The sequence below is a fragment of the Panicum hallii genome, chromosome 3, assembly GCF_002211085.1.
Source record: "Panicum hallii strain FIL2 chromosome 3, PHallii_v3.1, whole genome shotgun sequence".
NCBI lineage: Eukaryota > Viridiplantae > Streptophyta > Magnoliopsida > Poales > Poaceae > Panicum > Panicum hallii.
The window spans coordinates 9,409,081-9,436,014 of NC_038044.1; the positions used below are offsets into that span (position 1 = coordinate 9,409,081).

Genomic DNA, 26,934 nt, shown 5'->3' on the forward strand with positions numbered 1-26,934 from the left:
ATGAGATTTTTGTTCACGTAAGGTTCAATATATATGCTGAAGTAGAGAATGGAAATAATATATATAGTTTTAATAAGTAAATAAAACCGGTATGTTTTCACTAGTTTAGTAGTTGTTATTATTTTACCTTTGTAATCATACGCGTGCCTTATATTATTAGTACGTAGTTAGAGCACCTCTAAGAATGCCTAAAAACACTTAATAACACATTAATTAATAACGACGTCATAACCATGGCGCACTCTCGTAGCACATTCTCAAGTTCTCAACACACTTTTGCATCCGGTGGCCACATAGACTCACTCATGGAGGCCAAATCAACCACCGTTCCCGCGAAGATGCTGAACCTATTGCAGTTCGTGCAAGCAAACCATATAATACCTCATCAGATGAACCTATTGTTGGATGGAACCGCGTTGGATAGGGGTGGCCATGCATTGTTTCCTGTTTTCTGACCTAATTTTTCCTAGTATTCAAAGCGAAAATATAGACAACTCAGTGTGAACATGATGACTATCATGGATGTGGACATACGCTGGATACATGTTCGATCCAAAACTGATTATGGCTAAACTAATGGATAGCACAAAAATTAAAAAGAGATATGTAATTAATTTCACTGGCAATGATATCTATAATCTATGCAGTCACGTAGAAATATGTGGTAAAGAATTATTTGTCATGGTTATGAAGACAGCTATGAGAATATTATTTATGCAGTGCGAAGTTTGGACTCTCATAAAAATGAATGTGGCAAATTCTAATGACGGAAATTGTGAAAAAAGATGTGACAATCATTCATCTAGATGAGCCTTCAACTACGTATGATTAATTAATCATGTGAAAATGGGCTAGCAACATACAAGTATACAACCATTTCCTAGCAGCTCACAAACACATACTTCAAAACTAAGAAATAGAGATTGGATGGCTGAAAATGAAACCATAGGTTAGCAACAGCAAATGCTACTCATCACATATAGGGATTTGGACAAAGCGAGTTTATTCATCACTACCAGCCATCGTACTGCAGATATTCAGTCTGTCTGTATATGATGTGCATGTGGCTCAGTAAAGAGTACCAGCGTTGCTATGAGCCTATGACTATACATCACGGAGCATTATATTAGCCTGCACCGTTTCTTATCGAAAAGAAAAGGTGTGCTAAACATGCATGCAGATCTTTCTTTGGTTACAAACCGACAGCAGTAGTTTGCAAGAACATGGGCGTGTGTGCAACGTGGAATGCTCCGGTATCATGCATCCGCTCCTGCAGACAACATTTTATACAGCCCCTAGGCCCTAGCTATACTTTAGCTATAGGAGGGTGTTTGGCGCAGCTTCTCAACCAGCTTTTCAACATCTTTAAGCGCTTAGTCAGCCAAACACCACGCTTCTATCCGCGCTTAACAAACGCTTCTATCCGCGCTTAACAAACCAGCGCTACTCTGTGCCTTCGTAAAACCAGCGCAGAGGAAAAGCTGAGGCCACCCCGCTTCCCACCGCTTATGCGGTCTCAATGCCCTCAAAGTTGCAACAAATTACCTGCAATTGCCACCGTATAAAAAGAACCACCCAACCCACCCGCGCCCCTCTCCCGACTCCCCACGGCGCTCATCCCGTTCCTCCCTCCTGCGCCCCCCTCTCTGCTCCATGGAGAGCTAGGGTTCTGCCCCGCCCCCTGCTCCACCAAGCCGCCCCCCCCCAGAACAACGCCGGCAACGCATCTGAGCCCCGGGCCGCGCCGCTCCGCCCCACCGGCGGCCGCGCCGCGCCGCCCCGCTGCGGCCTCCGCCGCCCCACCCCGGGCCCACGCCGCCCCGCCCAGCCCGCGGCCGCGCCGCGCCGCTCCGCCGCAGCCTCCGCCGCCCGGCCCGGGCCGCGCCGCCCCGCACCCCCCCCCCCCCCCGCGGCCGCGCCGCCCCGCGCCTGCGCCCCGAGGCCGCCGCCCTGCCCTGGGCGGCGCCGCCCCGCCCCGGGCGCAGCCCGCGCCCCCGTCCAGGGCCGCGCCGCGCCGGCCAGGACCGCCCCGCCCCGCCCCTGCAGCCACTTCTTCAAGATCGACACCAGCAAGGTAAGACAACTAGTTTCTGTGATCTACTTTGTGCTAATTTAAACAATTAGAGTAGCTGTAATTTAGTCACTTGCATAGATGGAGAACACGTCAAAGAGCAGGAAACCAAATGCACAATGGGATCCAACTGCTGCTAAAATTTTTAATGAGATATGTGTGGAACAAGTGTTGGCAAATAATAGACCACAAGGTTGTTTGAACAACAAAGGGTATGCCAATCTTATTGCCCAGTTTAATGAACGGACTGGCAGAAATTACAACCGTTCTCAAATGAAAAATCGTTGGGATGCACTGAAAAATGACTATACAACATGGAAGACACTACTTCTGGCCGCATCTGGTTTAGGGAGAGATCCAAGGACTGGTTCTATTGCAGCTGATGATGAATGGTGGAAAGAAAAAATGGAGGTATGCAATCTTGTGCTAGGTTCTGTTATATTATATTAGTTCCATGGCTTGATTTTAACTGTTACAACTAATTGTGTTTCAGGCCATGCCCGCATGCAAAAAATTTAGACTTGCTCCATTGGAGAATGAAGAAGATCTCGAAATAATGTTTAGCGGTGCGTCTTGCACCAATGTATATGCTGTTATTCCAGGAGCAAAGGAGGGAACAGCAGGAGCAGAGGAGGGAATAGCAGGAGCAAATGAGAGATCAGATGGTAATGACGATGAGGTTGAGGAGGTGCTTCCATTTTCCCCGCCAGGAGCAAATGCTAAGAAAAGAGGTGCTGCTCACAAATCCCCAATGAAGAAAACAAAGAAGAATTTTAGAGACTTGCAGTTCAAACGGTTTGTGGATTCATTTGTGGAAAAAGCTAGTTCAAGCAAGTCTTCTGCAACTTCATCTCCTAATGATTATGTTAGACAAGAGATAGCAGAAATGTTGGAATCAGTTATTGAGGCTGGAGCATGTGAAGGAAGTGATGAACATTTCTATGCCACACAACTCCTCATCAAGAAGGAGTACCGTGATGTGTTTACCACTCTTAAGACCCCAGCTGGGAAGCTTGCATGGCTGAAGAGAACTTGGGAGGAGAGGAAGACACGCTAGACAATACTAGCTTTGCATTGTACCATTAGTATTGTACTTTGATTTTATCTTGTTGCATGATGAACTTGGTTTTGAATGTTGAACCTGATATCAATAATTTATGGCTGATATGAAATATCTTGTATGGTTGTAATCAATTCTGAAATCTGTATGTTGTTATTAAATATTTTCTATGGCTGAGTTGTGCTCATTTATACAGATGGCATTCACTTCAAGTGAGTCTAATGAAACTGGGATAGCAAGTAATTCAAGTGAAAAGTGATTGGATGTATGAAGCTGCTGCAATTGCAGCTTATGCAATGGTTGATTGTGGGACACCTTCATCTGCAAAGAAGCCAAGGAAAGTGCCGAAGGAGACAGGTTTTCAGTGGGTTCAAAGGCAGCTAAGTGATCCAGAAAGTTGCTATGACATGTTTAGAATGAGAAGGTCAGTGTTCTTCAGCTTGCATGAGGTCTTGGTGAATAATTATGGCTTAGCATCTTCGGATGAGATGTGCTCAATAGAAGCTCTTGGCATGTCTCTATGGATGTGTGGTGCCCCTCAGTCAGTTCGCCAAGCAAAGCATATTTTTACGCATTCCTTAGAAACTATTAGTAGGAGGTTCAATGATGTTTTGGAAAGTGTTAACATTTTGGCTGCTGATAACATTAAACCTAAAGATCCTTCTTTTGCTGTGGTACATCCAAAAATTAGAGAGCATAGATCTTGGCCTCATTTCAAAAATTGCATTGGCGCGATAGATGGAACCCATATTGAAGTCACTGTACCAGCATCAGAGCAGGCAGTACATATGAATAGATATGGATATTGTAGTCAAAATGTTATGGCTGTTTGTGATTTTGACATGAGATTCACATTTGTGGTGGCGGGATGGCCTGGATCTGCTCATGATACACGTATATGGAGGGACACTTTGTATGGCAAGTACAAGGATAAATTTCCACATCCTCCTCAAGGAAAGTTCTATCTTGTTAATTCAGGTTATCCAAATCGAAAGGGTTATTTAGCACCGTGCAAAGGTCAAAGGTACCACATTCCAGAATTTCAAAATGCAGGGCAACCGATTAGATTGAAAGAGGTGTTCAACCATGCTCACCCATCACTTAGAAATATTATTGAACATTCATTTGGAGTCTTGAAAATGAAATGGCGCATTCTTCGAAACGTGCCAAGCTACCCAATGGAGAAGCAAACAATGATCATAATTGCTTGTATGGCGTTACATAACTTTATTAGAGATAGTAATTTGAGTGATGTGGATTTTGATAGAATGGCAGCAGATGAGACGTATATCGATGAGGATGGGGACATGGGAGCTAGTACAAGTCAATTTGTGGATGAAGAAGATATGGAAGGTGTACGTGATGCCATTGCGCAAGCATTGATGGGAGGTTACTAGATATGTAATATTTGCCCAAATAACTTATGTAACAATCATGAATTATCTAATATATAATTATTTAATTTGTGTTGTTAATTATTTTATTATTAGTTTGTTATTATAAATACATAAATATACATCTATACATACTAAATACATGTATTCAGACAACAGGGAGAGTATTTCAGTTATTTCCCACTTCTGACAGGGTTTCAGCCCATTCAATAAGCAGTCTGCCAAACATGTAACTTCTGTGACCAGCTGCTTCTTCAACCGGCTGCTTCTCCGGCCAGCTGGCTTCTGAACAAGTTCCAGCTGTCCCAAACAGGGCCATAGAATCAAATCACGCATGAATTGGGTTAGGTGTGTGTGGGCTTTGCTAGCTGCCTCAGGGATCCCTGCTTGGTTTTAAGAATCAAATCCTAACAAAAGCTTTTGGATTCAAACTTTTTGTATTATAAATTATACATGATGGGAGAGATTGGTTAGGTCTCAACAAAGTTACAAACAAGTTGGAGAATGCCCAAGTGTTCAATACCACCACAGAGATCGGTAGAGAGATCCACAGGTGGAAATGTTGAGAGTGGAAAAGATCCATAGCGCATAACAACCATTGATGAAGTAATTTCAGAACGTGTTAAATTGTAAGTTAGTTCAGGTATCCCAATGGGACATAGATTATTCAGATTCAGGTCGTTCTCTTTTCGTCTGAACCAGCCATATATAGGCTGTTTTTCGCGCATATATGACAAGTGTGAGCTTGGTTTGTTTGCGGAGAAATTAAACCTGGTCAATACTCTGTATCTCTCTAGTCTGACGTCTGGTACAATGTGTTGTAAAACTTGGTAGACGTTTGAAATCCAGAACTTTTCGAAACCATATTCTAGCATTTGCTAGATGTCAAACAGTGTGTAGTCAACTGGTAACAGCTTGAACTAGCTAAGGATCAGCTATACAAACATACAAGTTCTTTGACGCGCATAAATCTCCAGGTACTCCAAGAAACAAAAATTTTCAGCTACAGCTTCTAGAAGAAATGGGTAATGGTGCCCATCAGGAGAGTCGATCCCGAAGCAAAGCGTCTCTAAGCAAGAAATGCCTGTCACGTCGACCTCGTTAGAAGCAAGGCAGGAGCGCTTTTAATCAATTATCTTGAAAGTTTCCTTTTCGTAATTAGATTGTATTCCAATTTAGTATGCTCCTGATGAAGAGGTTCTGCTGACTCTTACTTAGCACGTTGCCAACTAGAATCCGCGTTGTCTCGAGTTGGCAACGTTTGCCATTTTCTGATGCAGCGCATGCCTTTTTATCCAAGCTAGGCTAGATAAACATTCCAGGCTGCAACGAAGCTGGAAGTACAAGAGGCACTCCTCTGCTTTATCGGTAGCTAGCAACTGATGGCTGCACTTCTAGAAGCGATCTATAGGCATGAATTTGCATGCGGCCAGAACTCGTGATCTGAAAGGAAATGCTTTACTTGTTTAGATATGAAAGGTCATGCATGTACATTTTATCAAGAAAAATTTAAGAAGAGGATGGAGATACTTCCATTCTCTTCTTAAAATTATTACAAGGCATGAACATTATTGCCATGGCACTCAGTATATTTTCAAGGAGTTGTTTTACCTATAATTACAGGAAGCGTCAAGCGAGCCTGATGGATCGGTTTGTCCGAAAAGCTCTGTGTTGGGCTAGGAAAAATGTATGCTCTACGGGCCAGTTCCACGCCGATGGGCCAAATTAGGCAGCTGGGCTTAAGCTTAACCGGCGCATGCCAGAGGAAAGCGGACGGGCCCAAGTGGTGCCGAGGGTTGCGTTGCGTCGGCGGGGACCGGGGAGTTTACTCTCCCCCGGCTTACATGGAGGGTTGGTGTGTGCCACGGGCGGCGCTTGTGGGGCAAGGACTGAGGGCCAAGGAGGCCCGTCCGTCCGCGTGCGGTGGCGAAGAGCGGCGGCGATCCTCACGTTTCCCACGCCAAACGACACACCACTCGCGGCCACGCGCGCGTGCAAACGCTCCGCCTTCCTTCCGGCGGTGCGCGCGGCCACCGGCCACGAGCCTTATTTTGGGCGGCACGGAGCGAGGTCGATCGGCCAGTCCAGGATGTCGCGAGCACGCGTGCCATGGCTTGGCTTCGGTTGGTCGTCGGTTAATTCTGACGCCTTGCGCGCGTCGGGTCCGGCCAAAAGCCCAAAAGTAGCTTCGCTTCCAGCCGAAACGGCCGGCGATTACCGGCCGCGTCAGCCAGCTCCGTCCTCTCCTAGACGCGTATAAAACCGAGACATGGCCGGCCGTTCCCCTTGTCGGAGCTCCGTTTCTTTCCCGGCCGCCGAGCTCCGGCCGTCGCCCCCGCTCCTCCATGTCCAAGTCCGCTCTTTTCTTCTCAGGTAAGAAGGATCCGACTGATCCAACGTGTTGCTTGAACAATCTTGCATCTTTTTGTAACATTCGCCGATCAAGATTGATTTCTTCCTACCCGCAAAAAAAAAGATTGATTTTTCCAATGTTGCTGATGCCAAATAATCCCGATCGAGCGGGGCGCAGATCCGTGGCGCCCTCGCCGCCATCCGCGGATCTGATCCGGAGCGGGCGCGGCGGCGAGCGGGGATCGGCCACGACCGCGACCACGGGTCGCTCGTGACAATGGCGCCCCCGCCGGACCAGGACTCCGGGTCCGGCGCCACGCCCGAGGCGGCGGCCATGCTGAGGAGGCAGATGTCCGCCTGCGCCTGCGCCCGCAAGGAGCCCGTCGCGCGCCACGACCGCAGGCTCTCCGCCTCCACCTCCACCTCCTTCTCGTCGCCCGCCGCGTCGCCGACGCTCTCCACCTCATCCTCGTCCACCAACTACCTCCCGGCGTCCAACAAGCTGTCGTCCGAGAGCATCCCCTTCGTGGTGCCCGAGTTCGGCGAGCTCTCATCCATCTCCTCCACCTCGTCCTACGAGAGCTTCTTCCACATCGAGGCGTCCGACCCCGGCGCCGAGTTCCTGGACTTCGAGCCCACGACGCGGGCGCCCGCGGTCCAGACGATGATGGCGCAGCATCAGAGGCCCGAGGGCGGCGCCGCCGCGTACGACCCCAAGCGGCTCCCGTCGTCCATGTTCCGGACGCGGTCGACGGCGAGCCCCGGCGACTGGAGCGTCACCTCCAACGAGTCGCTCTTCAGCATCCAGCTCAGCCACTCCTCTGGCGACCTCGGCGCGATGTACGCGGACCTGTACTACGACGCCGCGGGGTTCCCCAGCTTCCCCACCGGGCGCGAGGCGCCCCTGAGGCTGCCGTCCCTCTCTGAATCGTCGTCGGTGCGCTCAGGGGGACTGTGCGTGAGGCACGACTGCGCCAGGTGCACCGACGCCGGCGGCAAGACCAGGAAGTCCGTCAGGTTCGCCACCACCGAGAGCGTCTCCACCGGCAAGCACTCCGTCGTGACGTACGTGACCCCGTCGTTGGCTGGATGCGTGGTTCCTTTAGCTCGTCGCCGCCGTCATCGTCCTGACGCGTGAAAGTCTGTGGTTGATTTGCAGGCTTGAGGTTGCCATGGAGGAGGAGAAGGCTCCGGCGTCGGAAACGAATGCCCCGGCGGCTGGGTGGTGCGAGTTAGGATGCTGCTTGCCGTCGGCAGCGCCGTCGTGGTGGCCTCGCTGCTGCTTGTGCTGCGGCTGCGGCTGCCAATGCAAATGGTGGCTTTAATTTGAACTTGGCGGGAAGTAAGGGGCTGCGCGCGCGATGTACAGTGAAATGAACTCGTCATTATTTTTTTCCCTGAAAAGGAGAAGGATGCATGTGATCTGTACATGTATGGGTAGGCATAGCAGCGGATTCAGGATTGGTACGAGTTTCTTAACGGATCTGTGTGTGCATTATCTAACATTTTAAATTACAGGAGCATCTTCAAAAATCTAGGCAAATCTTACTCTTTATATTTCCATTTAGTTAAGATTCTCTCTATATTTAGCTACAATCCAATAGACTAGCTAAATCTCACTCTTCGTATCCAACATTTCTCTCTCCTCTCCTCCAACTCACCGATACGTGCCCCACAACGTCATGCACTCCCCCCTCCTCCTTCTGCTCCCCATCCATGGCGGCAGCAACACCCAGCCCAAACCTCCCGCTGCCGCTGATTCCTCCTCCTCGCTCACTCCGGACTCCACGGCAGGTAGGGGCGCGTTCTCCGCAGTAGTGGCGTGTCCTCCACGGCAAGCGAGGGGTGACAGCGGAGCGCACGGGAGCGAGAGGCGACGGTGGAGCGCGCAAGAGGAGAAGATGCCGAGCCCCTCGGCTCGGAACCTTTGCCGAGCGAGATAGCGGGGATGGCTAGGGAGATAGCGAGGGAGATCTTTGTAGAGCCTGTTGGATCTAGCTTTTTAAGGTATTTCTTTTTTCTAGCTAGCCAAGCCAGGATAGCTAGACTCTTGAAGATGCCCTAGCTATAAATCTAATGATCCAGTGCCTCTTAACCTCTCTGGCTCTAACTTGCCTCCAATTCAAGCATCCGTAGCTGCCTATGACCCTTGCGGTGGCATTGCCGATCACGCTCCTCATTCCAAGATAAGAAAAAAATAATGCTATTCTTCAGTTGACAAAGAACAGTCCACCGATGTTGATCAACGAACCATGTGCTTCTTTAACCTCTGGATGACTGGATCTTTTCTTCTCTTAATCCATTTACTCCCGAGCTTTTCCATCCTCTAGCGGCCGTACCCTGGAGATGTCTCACCCGAACATTCTGATTGCCAAGGGCGTGTTTGGTTGGCTGCATGCAGCTCAACCAGCCCCGTCGGATGCAGGCTCCGCGTGTTTGGTTTCCTGGTCCACCCCCTCGGCCAGGCTGCGCGGATGCAAAAGGCCCCTCTCGGCCAGGCTCCAGAGATACGCCCAAATCGAGCTTCTCCCGGGAGCCAGGCTCCGCTTGTGCAGGCGACGGCCGCCGGGCGCGCGCTCGCGCGCTCCCGTCGTTCTCCCGCCAATGGCTAGGGTTACCGCTCCTTTCCCGCCAAGCTCGCGTGGGTATATATCCCTACCGCGTCCTCGTTCCCGCCGCGCTCGCCATTCTCCGACGGAGGTTAGGGTTCCGGTCCTCTCTCCCTTCCCGTCCTCCACTCTCTCTTTGTCGAGTCCCATCCTCCACTCTCACGAAGAACTCTCTCTTTTGTTCCTCGCAGGTAGCTAGATCTGGGCACCCCCTTCCTACGAGGCAAGATCTCCATTTCCCCTTTCGATTTGAGTATTTTCCTTCGATTTGTAACTTATTTCTTTTGTGCACTTGCAGATCTGCCCCTCCCTTCCGTTCTGGTCTGTTGGTGGCCTGGATCTTGGCTGATTCCACTGCGGTTGCGGCGGTATTCACCCCCCCCCTCCCTTCCCCTCTCTGATTTGTGATACAATACTTGTCTGAGCAAAATACTAATGCCTGTGATGTACATGCATGTTTTTCTGAGCAAAATACCCTTGCCTGTGATGATGTTTGTTTGTATGAGCAAAAATACCCATGCCTGTGATGATGTTTGTTTGTATGAGCAAAAATACCCATGCCTGTGATGATATTTATTTTTATGCCTGTGTTATTTGTTTTTATGAGCAAAAATACCCAAGTCTTCCCTTCCTGAGTCGTTGTTATTTGTTTGTATAGATGGCTTTTGAAGAGCAGAGACGCATTCTTATTGTTCAAGCTGTTGCTCTTATCACTGCTATGTATGCATTCATGTTAAGTAGAATTAGGATGGTCCAACATTCATGTCCCAGCATTACTTATGCCCCAATGAGTGTTATGGATGAAGAGAGGCAAAGAAACCTGAACCTAATTTACAATTGTAATGATGTTGAGTGTGTAAACATGCTTCGTATGAGAAGACTCCTTTTTTTTCGTCTGTGCGAGTTGCTTAGGCATAGAAACCTGCTTAGAGATAGCATACATAGCAGTGTGGAAGAGCAAGTTGCCATGTTTCTTCATGTGGTTGGCCATAACCAACGTTTTAGAGTTATTCACCAAACCTGGAGGAGGTCTGTTGAGACTGTAAGTAGATATTTTAAAGAGGTGTTGTATGCCATTGGGGAGCTGAGGCAAGAGATGATTAGGCCTCCATCCAGTGAGACACCCCTTAAGATAAGAAACAGCCACAGATGGTACCCATATTTCAAGGTACTAATAATTCCATTTGATGTACTAGTTCCTAATTTAACTTAATTTGTAACAAATAATTTGGCCATTGATCTTTAGGATTGTGTGGGAGCAATAGATGGAACCCATATTCATGCTAGAGTCCCAAGAAAGATGCAAGCTGCTTTCCGGGGCAGGAAGCACTACCCTACTCAGAATGTGCTCGCTGCAATTGACTTTGATTTGAAATTTACCTATGTATTGGCTGGTTGGGAGGGGTCAGCCCATGATGCTACCATACTAGCTGATGCCATAGAGAGACATGATGGATTAGTTGTCCCAGAAGGTAACTATATACAAATTGGTCAAATATATTGAAAATGCAAGGTAGATCCAATAGACCTAATACATGTTTACAATTTTGATAGGAAAATTCTATCTAGTTGATGCTGGATACGCATGTCGCCCTGGTTTTCTACCTCCCTACAGGGGCACTAGATATCACCTAAATGAGTATGGTGGTAGAAATTATCCAACCAATGCAAGGGAGTTATTCAATCTGAGGCACTCTAGTCTGAGAGTAACCATCGAGAGGGGCTTTGGGGGTTTCAAAAATCGGTTTCGTATAATTGACAACAAACCGTTTCATCCATACAAGACACAAGTGAAGTTGGTGCTTGCATGTTGCATTTTACATAACTGGATACTTGGGCATGGTGTAGATGAGGTTATCCCTGCTGAGTCTACATGGGTGCCCAACAATAACTCAACCAATGGCCATGGAGTTCACATGGACGATAATTCTGCCTGGGCTGCACTTAGAGATGAATGGGCCAATCAAATGTGGGCAAATAGGGGCATGTCTCATATTTAGATTCTGATTCTATTGCTGTATCAGTACTTTATTTGATTCTGATCATGTACTAGTAATATTGTACTCTCTTATTGTTGTATCAGTACTTGGCTATTACTTTCTATTAATCTGAGGCACTTGGGTATTTTTGCAATGATGCTATTACTTTCTGTTAATCTAAGGCACTTGGGTATTTTTGCAATGATGCTATTACTTTCTGTTAATCTAAGGCACTTGGGTATTTTTGCAATGATGCTATTACTTTCTGTTAATCTGAGTCACTTGGGTATTTTTGCAATGATGCTATTACTTTCTGTTAATCTGAGGCACTTGGGTATTTTTGCAATGATGCTATTACTTTCTGTTAATCTGAGGCACTTGGGTATTTTTGCAATGATGCTATTACTTTCTGTTAATCTGAGGCACTTGGGTATTTTTGCAATGATGCTATTAGTTTCTGTTAATCTGAGGCACTTGGGTATTTTTGCAATGATGCTATTACTTTCTATTAATCTGAGGCACTTGGGCAATCAGCTGTGATGATATTTATGCTATTAATCTGAGGCAATTGGGCATTCAACTGTGATGATATTAGTGCTATTTTTCTGAGGCAATTGGGCATTCAGCTGTGATGATATTAGTGTTATTTTCCTGAGGCAATTGGGCATTCAGCTGTGATGATGTTAGTGCTATTTTTCTGAGGCAATTGGGCATTCAACTGTGATGATATTAGTGCTATTTTTCTGAGGCAATTGGGCATTCAGCTGTGATGATATTAGTGCTATTTTTCTGATTTTGGTTGGAACATTATCCTTAGGATATGGAACACGAAATGCCTGCTGCTTTTGCCCAGGCTGGTAGCCAGATAGCTGCGGCTGTTGACGCCATCGGCCATGATGGTGTCCAGCCTGTTGCTGCTGCTGTTGCCGCTGGGCAGCCAGGGAGGCAAGCCATGAGGTGGACCTCTGTCATGTCCTCATTTGTGCTTCGCCGCTTCTGCCTTCTCATCTCCACTGGTGTTAGGACTGATAAAGGTTTTAAGGAGGTCCACTTAAACCAAGTTGCCAGGGAACTTAAAGAGTTTAGTGGCAACGAGGTCACTGGACAGCAAGTGTACAATCACTTGCGCAAATGGAGGCAGAGGTGGACGAGGGTGTCAAAGCTTAGAGACCTTAGTGGGTCCTTGTGGGATGAGGATAACTTCATGATAACTTTAGAAGAGGAGCACTACAACGGGCATGTCAAGGTATATAGGATTAATGCAGTTCAGTTAGATAATACTTTTTCACACTCTCTTATCCAACTAATGCATAATCTTAGGCACACCCCAAGGATGCTGACCTGCTTAACAAGCCAATTGAGAATTACCAGTACATGGAAGTTATCTTCGGCACTGGGTGTGCCACTGGCAAATTTGCCATGGGCTCTAGTGAGGCTTTGGGCTCCCCCTCTGATTTTGCTGAGAGCTCTCTAAAGCATCTAGAAGATGATATTGGCAAGCTGTTTGAAGAGGTGGGGAAAAAACAGGAAGGAGGTGGGGGTGGCAGTGGTAGTGGTTCTTCGGCTGGCAATAAGAGGAAGAGATTCTCTTTAAGTGATGAGGACATCACTATCATGACTAGCATGGCTGCTGCTGTTAACAATGTAGCTGATGCTATTCGTGAGACCAAGGCGCAAGATGAGCATCCTGACCTATACGAGGCTGTCATGTTCATGCCCGGCTTTAGCGAGGAGGCCCTGATTGTGGCCTATTCTCACCTTCTGGATAACAGGGCTCAGGGGGGTGCTTTTGTCAAGATGAATGAGTCACATCGTGTGCTGTGGCTGAAAACTTTCTTGGCCAAGCACTACTCTCTGTAGGTGGCCTACTGCCAGTGGTTGTTGCTCCAACTTTTGGTGCCATCTATACTGATGGCTGCTGCTTTTGTGGGGGTCAGGCTTGTGCTGTCGAGGTGCCTCCCATTTAGGCTTGCTCTAATATTGCCATATCTATTGCTGGCTTCATTTGTGGGCTAAGGCTGGTGTTGTTCCCATGCTTCCTCTACCTGATGGTTCTTGCCAGGCTGCTGCTTCCAGATGGTGGTTCTCCCTGGTGCTATTCTCACCTTTTGGTTCTCCCTGGTGCTATTCTGTTGCATCTACTAGTGGCAACTTATATATCTATATATGTATATTTGGCCAGCATAGAAATTAGTGGCAAAAACTTGTGATGCTATTCTGATGGATTTGTAATGTGCTGTTGCTGTGGCAAAAAACTGAGCTGATGCTTTGTTGCCTATGATGATTATTGCTTCTGTTAGTTCTGAGCTGATGCCCTTATGCCAATGATCATTATTTTCTTGTCATTATTTCTGAGCTGATGCCCTTTTGCCAATGATCATTATTTTCTTGTCATTATTTCTGAGCTGATGCCCTTATGCCAATGATCATTATTTTCTTCTCATTATTTCTGAGCTGATGCCCTTATGCCAATGATCATTATTTTCTTGTCATTATTTCTGAGCTGATGCCCTTTTGCCAATGATCATTATTTTCTTGTCATTATTTCTGAGCTGATGCCCTTTTGCCAATGATGATTATTTTCTTCTCATTTGTTACAAGCTGATGGCTTTTGCTCATTTGTTCTGAGCTGGTGCCCATATGCCAATGATGTTCCAGGAAGATGATGCTTCTGCAGCATTTTATTGTGATGAAAAGATGGAGTTTAGTAGATCAGTTAGTCATCCAACTAAAAGTAGTTCCTGGAAAGATGTAATAATCTTAGCTGAAGCTCTAATCATTTTTATTTTGATTTGTATCATCTTCCTTTTTTAGAAGATTGCTTAGTTCTGTAAACTATTCTTACCACTTGAGGCTGCAATAAGTCTATAATCATTATTTATTCTTAGTTTTAAAATGTATGTAATAGTTGCTTCAAGTATGCTGTTATTTGGCCTTATTACATAAGCAGGTGGTAACCTCACCATCTGCATGCAAGGAGTGACTGCAACAGCTTGTAACAGGCAACCAATTAAACTAGCATTGCATCTCCCATTTCAAATCTGTGTGCAACCATGCAACCAAACACCATCTCCCGAGAACCTGGCTGAGCTGGGAAGGGAACCAATCACGACCCTCTTGCATGCACTCAACCTGGCCCTTGCCGGCCTGGCTCCCTGGTGCGAGCCAGGCTCTGCCGGGAAGACAACCAATCACGCCCCAATAGTGTCTCCGCCGCCTCTCCTCCTCCCTAGTCCCTGTCCTCCACTCCTGACTCTCCGGCGCCTTCTCTAAATCTGGTTGTTAATTTATTTCCTAAAATCTTAAAATCTCATAGGAATTCGCTATCACATTGCGTTCACATTAATTGTCCGAAAAAATCGACCTCTCGATTAATGACCACCCTACTATTAGCGGTGAGTATTCATGGACGTATATGAACATTTATGCGCGTATTGTTTGCTTTTCTATATAGTGCACATATCCATACGATGTTTGTTGGACACGAGGGAGTAGAGGCAAACTGTGCAGGGATTTGAACCTCCGGTTGCCTCACACGCCCCTGGAGTGGTTAGAGCATCTCCAATAGCTTTTCAATAAAATTTTATTTTAATAATTTTATCATGGTTATTGGAAGAGTTATTTTGCAGTTACCTAATAATCTTATATTAAGCTAACTACTGTGTTGGGAGAGTTGAAACTCTCCCTCTATTTTCTTTTTCTATTTGGGGAGAGTTTGGGGTGGAATGTTGGTTTGTCTTAATAATTATTAAAGAAAAAAAAGATAAAGAGGATCTACAGAGCACAATTTTTATATAAATTTTTCTAATATGATAGTTGAATTGGGAAATAGGAATCCGCTCAAGATGCTCTTAGAGTGTGTTCGTTTTCTACCCTCTAAATTTTAGATCCATCACATCAAAGAGAATCTTGTCATTTAGAAGTATTAAATAAAGTCTAATTACAAATTTTTTTGCACATATGGATGCTAATTCACGAGACAAATTTAATGAGCCTAATTAATCCATAATTTGCCACAGTAATGCTACAGTAATCATCCGCTAATCATGGACTAATATACCTCATTAGATTCGTCTCGCGAATTAGCCCTGGGGTTCTACAATTAGTTTTGTAATTAGACTTTATTTAATACTTCTAAATGACAAGATTCTCTTTGATGTGACCCCTCTAAACTTTAGACCACAGGAAGCGAACGCACCCTTAGTGGGGATTACGAATTTGGATTTGTTCTTCTGAATATTTTAAAGTTTGAATGTTCACATCAAATTCTTTTTTTCCTGCAATACTCTTCCTTAACCCGTACGCTACCTGACGTCCTGACCCCGCCAGCCAACGACGAACAAACGAACAGAAGGATCTTGCCGCTGATGAATCTCTTCTTTCCGGGCACACGGACACGTGGGCCCCACCTCACGGCCCAACGTGTAAACCAAGCTGTCCTCGCTGACACTACGTCATAGACCGGTCACCACTCACCACCACCGCGTCGCCTCCTCGTCTCCACCGAATCGAGAGGCCTACACGCGCACGGAGGAAAGGGAGGGAGGGAGGAGGGAGGGAGGTATGGAGCAGCCAGGCCCTATCGCTCCAATGAGCGACTCCGATGAGGCGCCGCCGGCCGTCCACCGCCGCCCGCCGCGCCCGGCCCGCGGGAGCGGGGGCGCCGTCGAGCGCTTCGCGGCCGCGCTGCGCCGCCGGGTGAGGTCCGGCGCCTCGGTGGCCGCGCGCGCCAGCTTCGCGGCCGACTCCGGGGATGAGTTCGTTGCCGGCGAGCCCTCCTCCTCGTCCCGCCGCCGCGACACCAGCGGAGACGCTTCGTCCGCCGGCGGCGAGGCGGCTGGTGGCGGCGGCGGCGGCGGCGGCGCCGGGGGAGTGGACTTCTCGGCTTTCACCTTCCGCGCGGCCGCGCCGGTCCACCGGAAGGCCAAGGAGAGCCCCCTCAGCTCGGACGCCATCTTCAAGCAGGTGAGAGCAGGGCCCTCCCCATTTCAGTGCCTCGCGGAGCTGTTCGTCGAAATTGTCTGATGCTCTGAGGCTGTCTTACCATGCTTGATTAGTTGATTTCATCAGTTAAGATTTTCAACTGCTTTGTTGTAACCATAAAATTGGGGAGCTTCCATGTGCATGTGCAATAAAGGTGTCGCCTTTGCGGTGGAAATCTGGGAGGGGGAGTAAACATTTCATCATGCTGATGCGTGCGAGAAGCACGAAGCATCCCAACAGTTCATTTCGTTGTATACTTCATTTGATAACGTAGTTAACTTCCTTTCAAAAAAAACTAACGTAGTTAAATAGTGGCATGGTGTCTCTTGTGAAGTGTGGAGAAAGGAACTTTATTAGTTGGGTACCGGTAGTTGGGCGTTGTGGGTTCAAATCACGTGACCGCCTTTAGAGACAACCTATGCAGCCCACCATTTTAGCCAATGCAGTACATGTGTGTGCTTCAGCTCACATGCTGAGGCCACAATGAATGCGGCTATTCTTCTCCCTTTTCCTCTAATTTCTGTTTCATCTTTTTGTATCTTTGTAATACTATTTATTCAGAATATCAGTTTCTGGAGGGCAATATCATTCAGCTGATCAGATGTCTGTTAACTAATACTTCTCTTTTGTTGTTTCTAACAGAGTCACGCGGGCCTTTTCAACTTATGTATCGTTGTTCTGGTTGCTGTGAACAGCAGGCTCATTATAGAGAACTTAATGAAGGTTCTTATCAGACTTTTTTAATCGAGCAAGTAGCTATCAATCCTCCTTTCACATAGCATATTTATTTTAGCGGTCTTTTTCTGATTTTTTTTTTGCAGTATGGCTTATTAATAAGATCTGGCTTTTGGTTTAATGCTACATCATTGCGCGACTGGCCACTGCTAATGTGTTGGTAATAGTCAAAACTTCTATGTCGTCCACTTCTTCAATGGTTTATTATCCCCTAAACTTATCAGCTTTTCTATCTTTTTTTTTTCAGCCTTAGTCTACCTGTTTTCCCCCTTGGTGCATTTGCAGTTGAAAAGCTAGCATTCAACAATATTATTACTGATGCTGTACGCAGATACCTACTAGCTATAAACCCTACTTTTCTGATGTAGGGATTTTCATTAACAATTTATACATTTGTCCATATTGCATATGGACTATTCATTGCATTTGATAAAAGAGTTGTGTCTTTTGGTTATATTGCTTCTTCAAAAGTTGCTGATATAGTGATATACCATTGATTTATCGTTCATTTTTTTCAGGCTGCTACCAGTCTTCACATCTTTCTTACAACGGCTGAAATTGTATATCCAGTGCTCGTAATTCTTATGTAAGTATATGTAATCTTTGAAATATATTGATTGATTATTCACTGTGCTCTGCATCAAGATATTGTGATCCAATTTATTAAGAAGGCACATAGAAGCAGAAAAAACTGCATGTGCCATTATTCTGTATAGTTTGCATGAAGCTACCATAAGCTTATTTTAAAAGTTAAATGACATTTGGGACTCTACATAAGCCTATATGAAAAGTCACATCACATTCAGACCTTTTGGGAAATAGAGCTTTTAAACAAATATGATATCATTTTGCTTTGTTTAATATCAAATTCTGTAACTTGGTTCAGGTGTGATTCTGCAGTTTTGTCAGGCTTTCTGTTGATGTTTATTGCCTGCATTGTTTGGCTGAAGCTTGTATCTTTTGCACATACGAACCATGATATAAGGAAATTGATCACAAGTGGCAAGAAGGTATGTCTCTTGTGTTCTACTGTTTCCTTCATTTATGCTGTATTTTCTTTAAGCTCGTAGTCACAACGAAGCAGACATTCACATTCTGCTTTTTTTTTCACTTTGGTTTTTTAAATACATCTGAAATACTACCTGAGGGGCTTTTGACTTGATTGAACTCTTAGATTTTCTTTTGCCACAGAATCTACCTATCCATATTCCTTCTTGTGAGAGGCAAACTATTAGAGTCGTTGGGGGAGGAGATATTGGCATTTCACTTTACATCTGAAATACTACCCAAGAGGCTTACAATCATTTTGACTTACCAAATATGTTTACCTACTTTAGTGATTTTTCTGCTGCTATTTGGGTATTCTTTAGGAGTCGTGACTTGTGACATTTAATGTAACAAAGGAATCTTAACATAAAAATATTTACAATGAACTTTGGTTCAGTTCTGAGAAAATTCATGATCTGCTGCCTCTCATCCCTGGATGTTCCTTCATTTCCCCAATTAGACCCTTTACCTTGCTACTTTTAGAAGTGTTCATGGTAGTCTGGACTTGTCCGGTTCAAGGTGCTGGGCCAAGCTTTGGCCTGGGAATCAGGAATTGAGGACCTTCGGTTGGCCCAACTGGGTTCTTAAAATGGTAATTAAAATAGACACACATATCTGTATATGTTATGCTTAAAACTATTATTCTTAAGAATATAACATATCCTATTATTGTTATTATAAGAAAATAACAAATACTGATATGTTGGGCCAGGTGTTGTGGGATTTCCCAGGTCCATCCTGGCCTCATGCATGAGCAGCTCAGTTACTACAGCTTATGTTCTTTTCATATATGTAACTGCTGTTGCTTGAGATTAACACACCCTCTCTGTTAGGTCGATAACGAACTCAGCGCAGCTGACATAGACAATTTACAAGCTCCAACTCTTGGGAGTCTAGCATACTTCATGATGGCTCCAACACTCTGTTATCAGGTAATTTTCTGTTCATCATGTATGTTGATCTAAAGCAGAATTTTTTTTTTGGTTGTTTCTATTTAGCTGCAAAAGGGTTGCTGACAAGGTGAAATGTGCTGCTTTTGTTTTGCTTGCAGCCAAGCTATCCTCGAACTCCTTGTATTAGAAAAGGTTGGCTAATTCGTCAAATTATTCTGTACTTGATATTTACTGGTCTTCAAGGATTCATTATTGAGCAAGTAAGAAATTTCTCTGTATGTTTTGTAAAATATCCTCATGCAGTTCTTAATCTTTTATTGATACTACAAACTTGCAGTACATAAATCCTATTGTCGTGAACTCTCAACATCCACTGAAGGGAGGACTATTGAATGCTGTGGAGACTGTTTTGAAGCTATCATTACCAAATGTGTACCTGTGGCTTTGCATGTTCTATTGCCTTTTCCATCTATGGTAAATTCTATTTTTCTATTTATACATTCGAATTCAAATCGATGACCAGCCATAGAATATAGCTATTAAAACATCGGTCTATAACTCTATATACGTACTTCCCCTTAGACTTCCATGATCTGGAAGAAAATTATGCCTTTTTAAAATATGTGTATTTGCACTTTTGAACTTTTGTACATTTGTACAGGTTGAATATACTTGCTGAGATTCTTCGCTTTGGTGACCGTGAATTCTACAAAGACTGGTGGAATGCAAAAACAATTGATGAGGTGAGATACTATTGTCTTGTAGTATTACTTCTTTTTTCAAGTGTTAAAAAGAAGCTAGGTAAGCATAGCTGATGTTGTGTATGATGTTTGCTGCTGCTGTTGCTGCCTGTGCTGGCGTACTTGGACGAGATTAGTATTGGAGAAAATGGAACATGGTATGCCTTTCTTTTCTTTTAAGCATTAGTACTTTTAGCATGAATGTACTGTCAGACATGGTATACACTGTTGGGTTAGATATAACCATTTTAAAGCTGCAGCATAAAAAATGGCAAACCACTGTAAAATTGTTGAGAAACACCTCAACTCTCCTATTTATCTAATTTTGATCCTCAACTCTAGTACCGTTTTCCAGTGTTTTTTTGAGATAACATGGCAGAGGTTCTTCCTCCAAGTTATTTTTTCCCCAACTGGGCCATGAAAAGAGAGAGAATGACAGATTGACAGTTGGACCCATGGGCCCCAACATGTCATAGCCTAGGTGGTAAAAACCGCCAACTTGGAGGACAACTACTGTGGCAGGGGGTGTGGGGAGGCGGTCAAAGATGGACTTATTTCAAAATGAGGCCTGAAACTTTTGCTATGCAGAACTATTCTAAGATTTAATTAGAATTTGATGGATTTATTCTTCTGTAATGCTCTTTGTTGATCCATCTATTTTTTTCATTTGTTGAAATGCTAATAATGCCCACATTTTCACAGCCTGTGCATAAATGGATTGTTCGTCACATATACTTTCCTTGCATGCGGAATGGTATATCTAAGGTAAAATGATATTTGTGTGAATGTTTTGCTCGGGTTGCTTCCAGTTACATTAGATTAAACTGTAGCTTAATTACAATGTATGCCTTGTAGAGTCCTGACCACTCAATGCTTGTTCATAGTTCCTTATATTTCCTAATTAACTATAAGAATATTCAGTGAAACTAAAGTTCATGTACTCATAAACCTGTAAAGATTCCAGTAGCAAAAAAGATTATTTGAATTTGTTTAGCAGTAAGGATGTGTTGATTTTTGTATGGGTCTACTGTCCTCTACTAAAAGTCTAGCTGCTATGTTGGAGGTGAACGTCTAGTACTTTGTGCTGTTATTATTGTTGCTGTTACAAGAGTCACTTGTGCTAATTTTGTTGCAGGAAGTTGCTGTTTTTATATCGTTCTTTGTTTCTGCTGTACTCCATGAGGTAAACTTGCTTTGGCAGCAGACATTGGTTATATACTTTTCTGTTTTTAAATTGTCCCTTTTGACATGCTTTTCTTCTGAACTTACAAGCTGTAGATTGCTTGGGTGAAGTTTGCTCTTTATACCATTCAGTATTTCATAGTCCAGCCTCTTTTGAGCAAATTATGATACAATTCCTTTATAATTGTTTACACCAGCTATGTGTTGCTGTTCCCTGCCGCATACTCAAGTTCTGGGCTTTCTTAGGAATCATGTTGCAGGTAATTGGATACAACCCAAATGCTGTTGATAATATTCAACAATGCTTCCTTTTTCTTTATTAGCTCCTTCTATTCATTGGATAGTCTGCTATCAATGAGATAGGCACAATCCCGTACCTGTCCGTTAAAAAAAAAGGGATAGGCTGCTATGTTATGAGCATCTGAAGATATCTGTTTCCTAATACAACTCCATCATGAGTCCTCATCTAATATGTGAACATTTTCTTACAGCATGTTTTGTTTTTTCCCTTTACCAGATTCCCCTTATCGTATTGACATCTTACCTCAAAAATAAATTCAGAGACACGATGGTGAGCCAATGTTTTCCTAAGTTGCTACAGTTAGGATTGTTCTTCGATGTGAATCTGTTCTAACTTGTGGCATCTTCAATAGGTTGGCAACATGATCTTTTGGTTCTTTTTCTGCATCTACGGGCAGCCTATGTGCGTTCTCTTGTATTACCATGATGTCATGAACAGGATCAACTAGACAACATAAACTTCTGCTGGTCCTTTTTCGGGTTTCATTCTTCCATCATGGAATCTGAAAAGCAATAATTTGTGTTTACTCCCCAAAAACTGCATCTATTTTTTATCGCTTTGCTACGGCCTTCCAGATTTTTCAAGGGAATCCAGTGTATATCATTTTATCATGTGTATGATAGCTAGCCTTATCTGGCTCTTGTATCTGTACATAAGCTTCATTCTGGTGAGGTTCCACATGTAACTGTAATGGAAATATCGTTCCCCTTTCTGCACTAGTAGTGCCACCTGCTCATGATGCTAGTATAACATCATTTGGTGTCTAGCATGGATTAAAGTTAAGTATGTCTGTAATCTGAACGTAGATCTGTGATGCCATCTGCTACTCCATTTGATTTATTGTTTATAATATCAGACATGGTGACCAAAATGACGCATCAACTACTAATTTCTTTGAAAATGTATTGTTCTAAATAAGAGTTATATTATGAAAATATTATTAATGGTGAAATTAGTGGCATTAATCGTGTGGTGAATTGATAGACGCCATTAGTCAAAAAATGACTTCTATTGTTTGGAGTCGAGGGAGTATTTGGAGCTCGGTGGCTCTGGATTTGATGTTTGGATGGATCTAAAATGAAAATGATTAAATGAATGTACCCTGAAACAGAGGATGGACTGTCATATTATGCTGAATTTTATTTAGAGTAATACATTTTTCATTTTAGTTTGGTCAAACTTTCTGTTAGTTTTGATCCATTTGAATATTATTTCCAAGTTGAATTTTTCTGTTCATTTAGTCAATTACGTGAACTGTAAATTGGGTTCGGTCAGTTATTTTCTTAACCTTGATTCCTTTAAAAAAAATGAAAAATGGCATGGACTAGATTGACTGGTAGCCCAGGTCGAACTGAGAAATAGAAAACGATTCCTTTGTAACTTCAATCAGTGTTCAAACTGTGTCACTAGAATTCCGAGTTGACGGCAACAGGGAGGAATAGTTTTTTTGAACAATACACCGTATGTAAAATTAGCATGACTAGTTGTCATTGATTCAAGCAGTCGCGATTCGATCGGCCACATGTTTATTGCAAATTACATGAACAAGTTGGAAACTAGAGAAACATTGTCATCTCCTACGACCGGAACTTTGCTCCGATCTTGTGGGCAGTGTCCAGGTCGGTGAGGAACGTCTTGGCGAGGAGGTCGTCAGGGAGGCCGGCGCCGAAGAGCGCGTCGGCGAGGAGCACGAGGCCGGGGTTCTGGCTGCTGAGCGTGGCGTAGAGCGCGGCGGGCGCGGTGCCGTTGTTGTAGAGGAAGTGGACGAGCCCCTGCGGCACGGCGAAGACGTCGCCCTTGCGGAGCACCTTGGCGTAGACCCTGTTGTCCGGGTACGACGTGACGAAGCCGAAGTAGACGGCGCCGTCCAGCACCACCGCCGTCTCCGACGCCCGCGGGTGGTAGTGCGGCGGGAACACGCCGCCGGGGGCCACGTCGACGCGCGCGTGCGACGCGCCGAGCGTGTTCAGGCCCGGGATCTGCACGGGCAGCGCCGTGAACCCGTAGCGCCGGCTCGCCGCGCCGCCGGGGCGGTCGACGCCGGCGAAGAAGAAGTCGTCCGGGGTGACCGTCGCCGGGTCCTTGCACGGGACCCCGTTCACGCGCACTGCGGCAACGCACACGTGCATGGGAGTGAGCTAGCGGCAGGGTTAAGAACGAAGCTAGTGCAAGGACATCGATCGTCGATCAAACCTTTCGATGTCGTGTCGGCGACGCAGAAGTCTTGGAGAGGGTTGGGGTCGAAGGCGGCGCCATGGCCGGCGCCGAGAGCAATCACGGCAGCAACCGCCAGCAGCAATGCGCTCGCCATGATTGTTGATACTGATGTAAAGCTGATGGGTTAACTTGTTGACGAGCAAACAAGAGTAGCTCGTTTGTTGGACTCGTGTTTATTTGGGCCTTGTGATTGAACACGGATATATAGGGCGACCATGGCGAGGGTGTGACGCAAGGACAAACTAATGGTCAATATCACACAGGGAAATGACCTCCATGGAAATACGTAGTGGTGATTATTCTTTTGGAAGAATTAATCTCAGAATCAATGCGCCAGTAATGAAGAAATCCCATGCATGCCGCTAGTCTTGTGGTAAATATTTTACTATTTTTTGTTAACTAGTACGAATTACCTTTCAAAATCTGAATTAGATTTACTGAGCGAAGTTGGACTCTGGAATTTCGTTGCAAGCGATCACAGTGTGTATATGATGCTCATGATTTATTTATGGTTCTAAAACTTAAAATGTGTGTGTGCATGTGTACCATGTGCTCACCAAACCCACACTAACTTGTACTCCACCCCTATCCCAATCTTTAATTCTACCGTATAGTTCACTCACTACATTAATCAGGTAGTTTGTCTTTTGTACTCCACTCTATATGATCTTGTCTTCTAGTCCACTTTTAGCTCACTTAAACATGAATCCAGGCTGTGTTTGGGAGAAAATGAGCAGTAGTGAACAAGGAGCCATCCCAATTGCCAACAGATAAGTTAACAAAACGGCCGCTCCTAGTTGGCAGCCATGCCAATTGCCTTTAGCTTCTCTTCTGGTATGGTGATTTCTTTTGGCAGAAAGGGAAGGGAAAGTCAGATAAACAGTGATTACAAGGTGCCATCATGGTGGTAATAATTCACCTAATAAAGAACTAGCAAATCTACATAACAGGAAGCAGGCAAAACCGCACCGCATACTGCTTTTCCAAAACACCAAACCCACTACTCTTTCTGATTTGCACGGCAGGGCTCAGAGAATGGTGAAATTAAAGAAGATAATAATGTAGAACTTCAGAAAATGCGATCAGAAGGCCACTATGCTGTTGCTCATCAGCATCAACAGTTGCAGAAGCTCATTAAAAGGCCTAATATCTTGGGCTCGGACAAATTGCTTGAGGATACTGAACAGCAAAGCCAAATTCGGTGAAACATACAACTTCAGAGTTTCAGACATCAGAGTTATTAACCATTTTTCCTAAAAGGAATTAGAAAGGTTGCATAATTGGTCAGAGAATTAATAACCTTGGAATTAGAATGAAGAAGTATGAACATATAAGGAGCAACCACCAGTAAAGTCAGACACTGGTCGGTCTTGAGTGTTGACCAAAAACATGATAGGATCGAATGCCGGTCGTTGTTTCAAAATTCCAATCATGATGTATGATACTCAAATTTTTGTTTTTATTACCATTGTCACACGCACGAGAGATGAGTTCAAATTCCACACGTGCCGATGAGAGCAGTCTTACCACTTGGACATTGTTTGCAGCTAGCTACTGATGTGCTGCTAGACACTGTAAAAAATTTAGCAATCCCTCTTCAGTCTTCACAGGCATGCCGCCCGCTGTGGCGCCACCGACGCGAGTGCTTGTGGGGAGACGGTGTGGCTGCATGCACCGGTGTCGCCCACGCGGTGCCTGCAAACGATCGAGGCGATCATGGCGGCGCCCGCCCAGCTGCTTATTACGACAGCGCCATCCTCGCCGCCGCCCGACATTGAGGAGACTTCGTTCCAGCCCGTGGTGTACACCACCGTTCTTGCCGTGCGACGTCTGTTTCTTCAACCTGCCTCCGCGTCTTCAGCAGGCCGGTCAGAGCCGTGTCGCGCTCCTCCTAGTCGCGCGCACCGGCGAGGACTCCGAGCAGGGAATGAGGCTAGCGACTGAGTGACGCAGATGATCCGACCGCCGATGTCTATACTTAGGCGTGTGTAATTTATCTATATATTCTCTATATATCCTTTTTTGGATTTTTCCAAATGAATAAAATGATTGGAATTTTGGAAATGATAATAGGTATCTTTATTACATTAACTAAAGCTTATTTATTCTCTTCATTTCTATCACAATAAGATGGAGGCTGGAGCTTTGTGCGCGCGCGCCATGTCTGCCACATGCCGTCCCGCCGCGCTGAGCTCCCCCACGTCGGCCCCTTGGCCTCCGGACCAGAGCTTGCCAGAAGCAAGATGGCGAGGCTTCCAGGTGCCTTCGAGGAAGAGGGTAGAAGCTAGGGACGGCCTCAGTGCTGCGCCGCTCCGGCGCGCCATGGCCGGGCAGGAGCCCAAGGGCGGACGGTATTTGAAATACCGTCAACCCCTGGGTGCCTACAAGCCGTCTGATCCGACATGTGCGGTTCGGATTGAGAGCATCTCAACCCTCATGAGCGTCTTCCTCGCGAGTCGCGCGCGGCAGCCGGTGGCCGCCGACCCGGCGGTCCGGTGGCTCAGAAGAACCAGCGACTTCCTCGCTTCGCCGGCGACGGTGGCCAGCGTGGTGCGAGCGGGATCGGATGTGTCCGCAGTAGTGCATCTGCTCTAGCATCCGGCGAGGCTTGCGCTCATTGGACGGCGGTGGACGCGCCGCCTGGACTGGTGGCGGTCAAAAGCTGCTGGCGCTGGAATTGGCGCGTTAGAAAAGGCCGGAATCACTGGACGCGTCGCGGCGGCGGTTTTCCTGCTCCTGCGAGGCGTCTGGTCGTCCCAGCCAGGCACTACTTAAAAAAATAATTAAATAATTTGTAGTAATGCTTTGTTTCTTTTTTCTAAGAGCGAGTCAAAATGAGCCAGATTACTATAGCAATTGATCCGTCTCTGTAAATATATTTTTTAACAGTGAGTGGTAGCATCACCCATCCCTAAAAACGACCACCATTTTCAAAGACAGGTGACACCATCACCCGCCCCTGAAAGCTGTAGCCATTTTCAAGGTGGATGATGGCTTTACCCTGCAAATGACCACCATTTCCAGAGGCAGGTAACGGCGTCATTTGTCTTGACGTCCTTACAAATAGTTCCACATAAAAAAGTACTTATAACTTTTTCATATAATCTCGGATGTAGTCAAACTTTATACCAAAATTGTAGAGATTAACGAGACCTACAATTTTATTGATAACTTTTTCATTTAAGGTTATTTAATAGTCTAAAAAATTATTATAAGTTATTTAATAACTATAACTATATCTCATGCAACTCAATTTATACTTTGAGATTTCCAAAATCTTAACCTTTATATACACTGAAATATATTTAGCATATTTTTTTTATCTACAGTCTGCAATAATCATAATGTAGAAGTTTCACTTTATTTATTTA

General features: G+C 45.1%; 4 protein-coding genes and 1 pseudogene across 5 annotated transcripts; 4 read left to right on the forward strand and 1 right to left on the reverse strand.

Moving 5' to 3' along the window:
* The first annotated feature begins 1,997 nt into the window (after window positions 1-1,997).
* On the forward strand, window positions 1,998-3,217 carry LOC112888023 (annotated as a pseudogene).
* Window positions 3,218-6,849: 3,632 nt separating this feature from the next.
* LOC112886215 lies at window positions 6,850-8,220 on the forward strand. The gene is made up of 3 exons (XM_025952031.1): window positions 6,850-6,898; window positions 7,056-7,942; window positions 8,037-8,220. Exons 2-3 carry the CDS (start codon window positions 7,155-7,157, stop codon window positions 8,200-8,202), a joined length of 954 nt encoding a protein of 317 aa, XP_025807816.1. The 5' UTR covers window positions 6,850-6,898; window positions 7,056-7,154; the 3' UTR covers window positions 8,203-8,220.
* A 4,077-nt stretch (window positions 8,221-12,297) lies between these two features.
* On the forward strand, window positions 12,298-13,325 carry LOC112885147. The gene is made up of 2 exons (XM_025950812.1): window positions 12,298-12,711; window positions 12,786-13,325. Exons 1-2 carry the CDS (start codon window positions 12,298-12,300, stop codon window positions 13,323-13,325), a joined length of 954 nt encoding a protein of 317 aa, XP_025806597.1.
* Window positions 13,326-15,953: 2,628 nt separating this feature from the next.
* LOC112886216 (diacylglycerol O-acyltransferase 1-1-like) lies at window positions 15,954-22,141 on the forward strand. 2 transcript variants are annotated; one of them, XM_025952032.1, is made up of 16 exons: window positions 15,955-16,430; window positions 17,091-17,171; window positions 17,270-17,343; window positions 17,431-17,506; window positions 17,702-17,769; window positions 18,070-18,193; window positions 19,064-19,162; window positions 19,282-19,383; window positions 19,461-19,597; window positions 19,785-19,866; window positions 20,001-20,021; window positions 20,566-20,628; window positions 20,999-21,046; window positions 21,243-21,305; window positions 21,563-21,616; window positions 21,699-22,141. In XM_025952032.1, the coding sequence occupies exons 1-16, from the start codon at window positions 16,029-16,031 to the stop codon at window positions 21,792-21,794; spliced, it is 1,590 nt and encodes a 529-aa protein (XP_025807817.1). In that variant the 5' UTR covers window positions 15,955-16,028; the 3' UTR covers window positions 21,795-22,141. The 2 variants fall into 2 exon arrangements, with proteins under 2 accessions (XP_025807818.1, XP_025807817.1); XM_025952033.1 differs by lacking the exon at window positions 20,999-21,046 and having other exon boundaries at window positions 15,954-16,430.
* A 669-nt stretch (window positions 22,142-22,810) lies between these two features.
* On the reverse strand, window positions 22,811-23,721 carry LOC112886218 (germin-like protein 5-1). The gene is made up of 2 exons (XM_025952034.1): window positions 23,540-23,721; window positions 22,811-23,453 (listed from the first exon to the last, which is right to left on the reverse strand). The coding sequence occupies exons 1-2, from the start codon at window positions 23,655-23,657 to the stop codon at window positions 22,924-22,926; spliced, it is 648 nt and encodes a 215-aa protein (XP_025807819.1). The 5' UTR covers window positions 23,658-23,721; the 3' UTR covers window positions 22,811-22,923.
* Window positions 23,722-26,934: the final 3,213 nt, after the last annotated feature.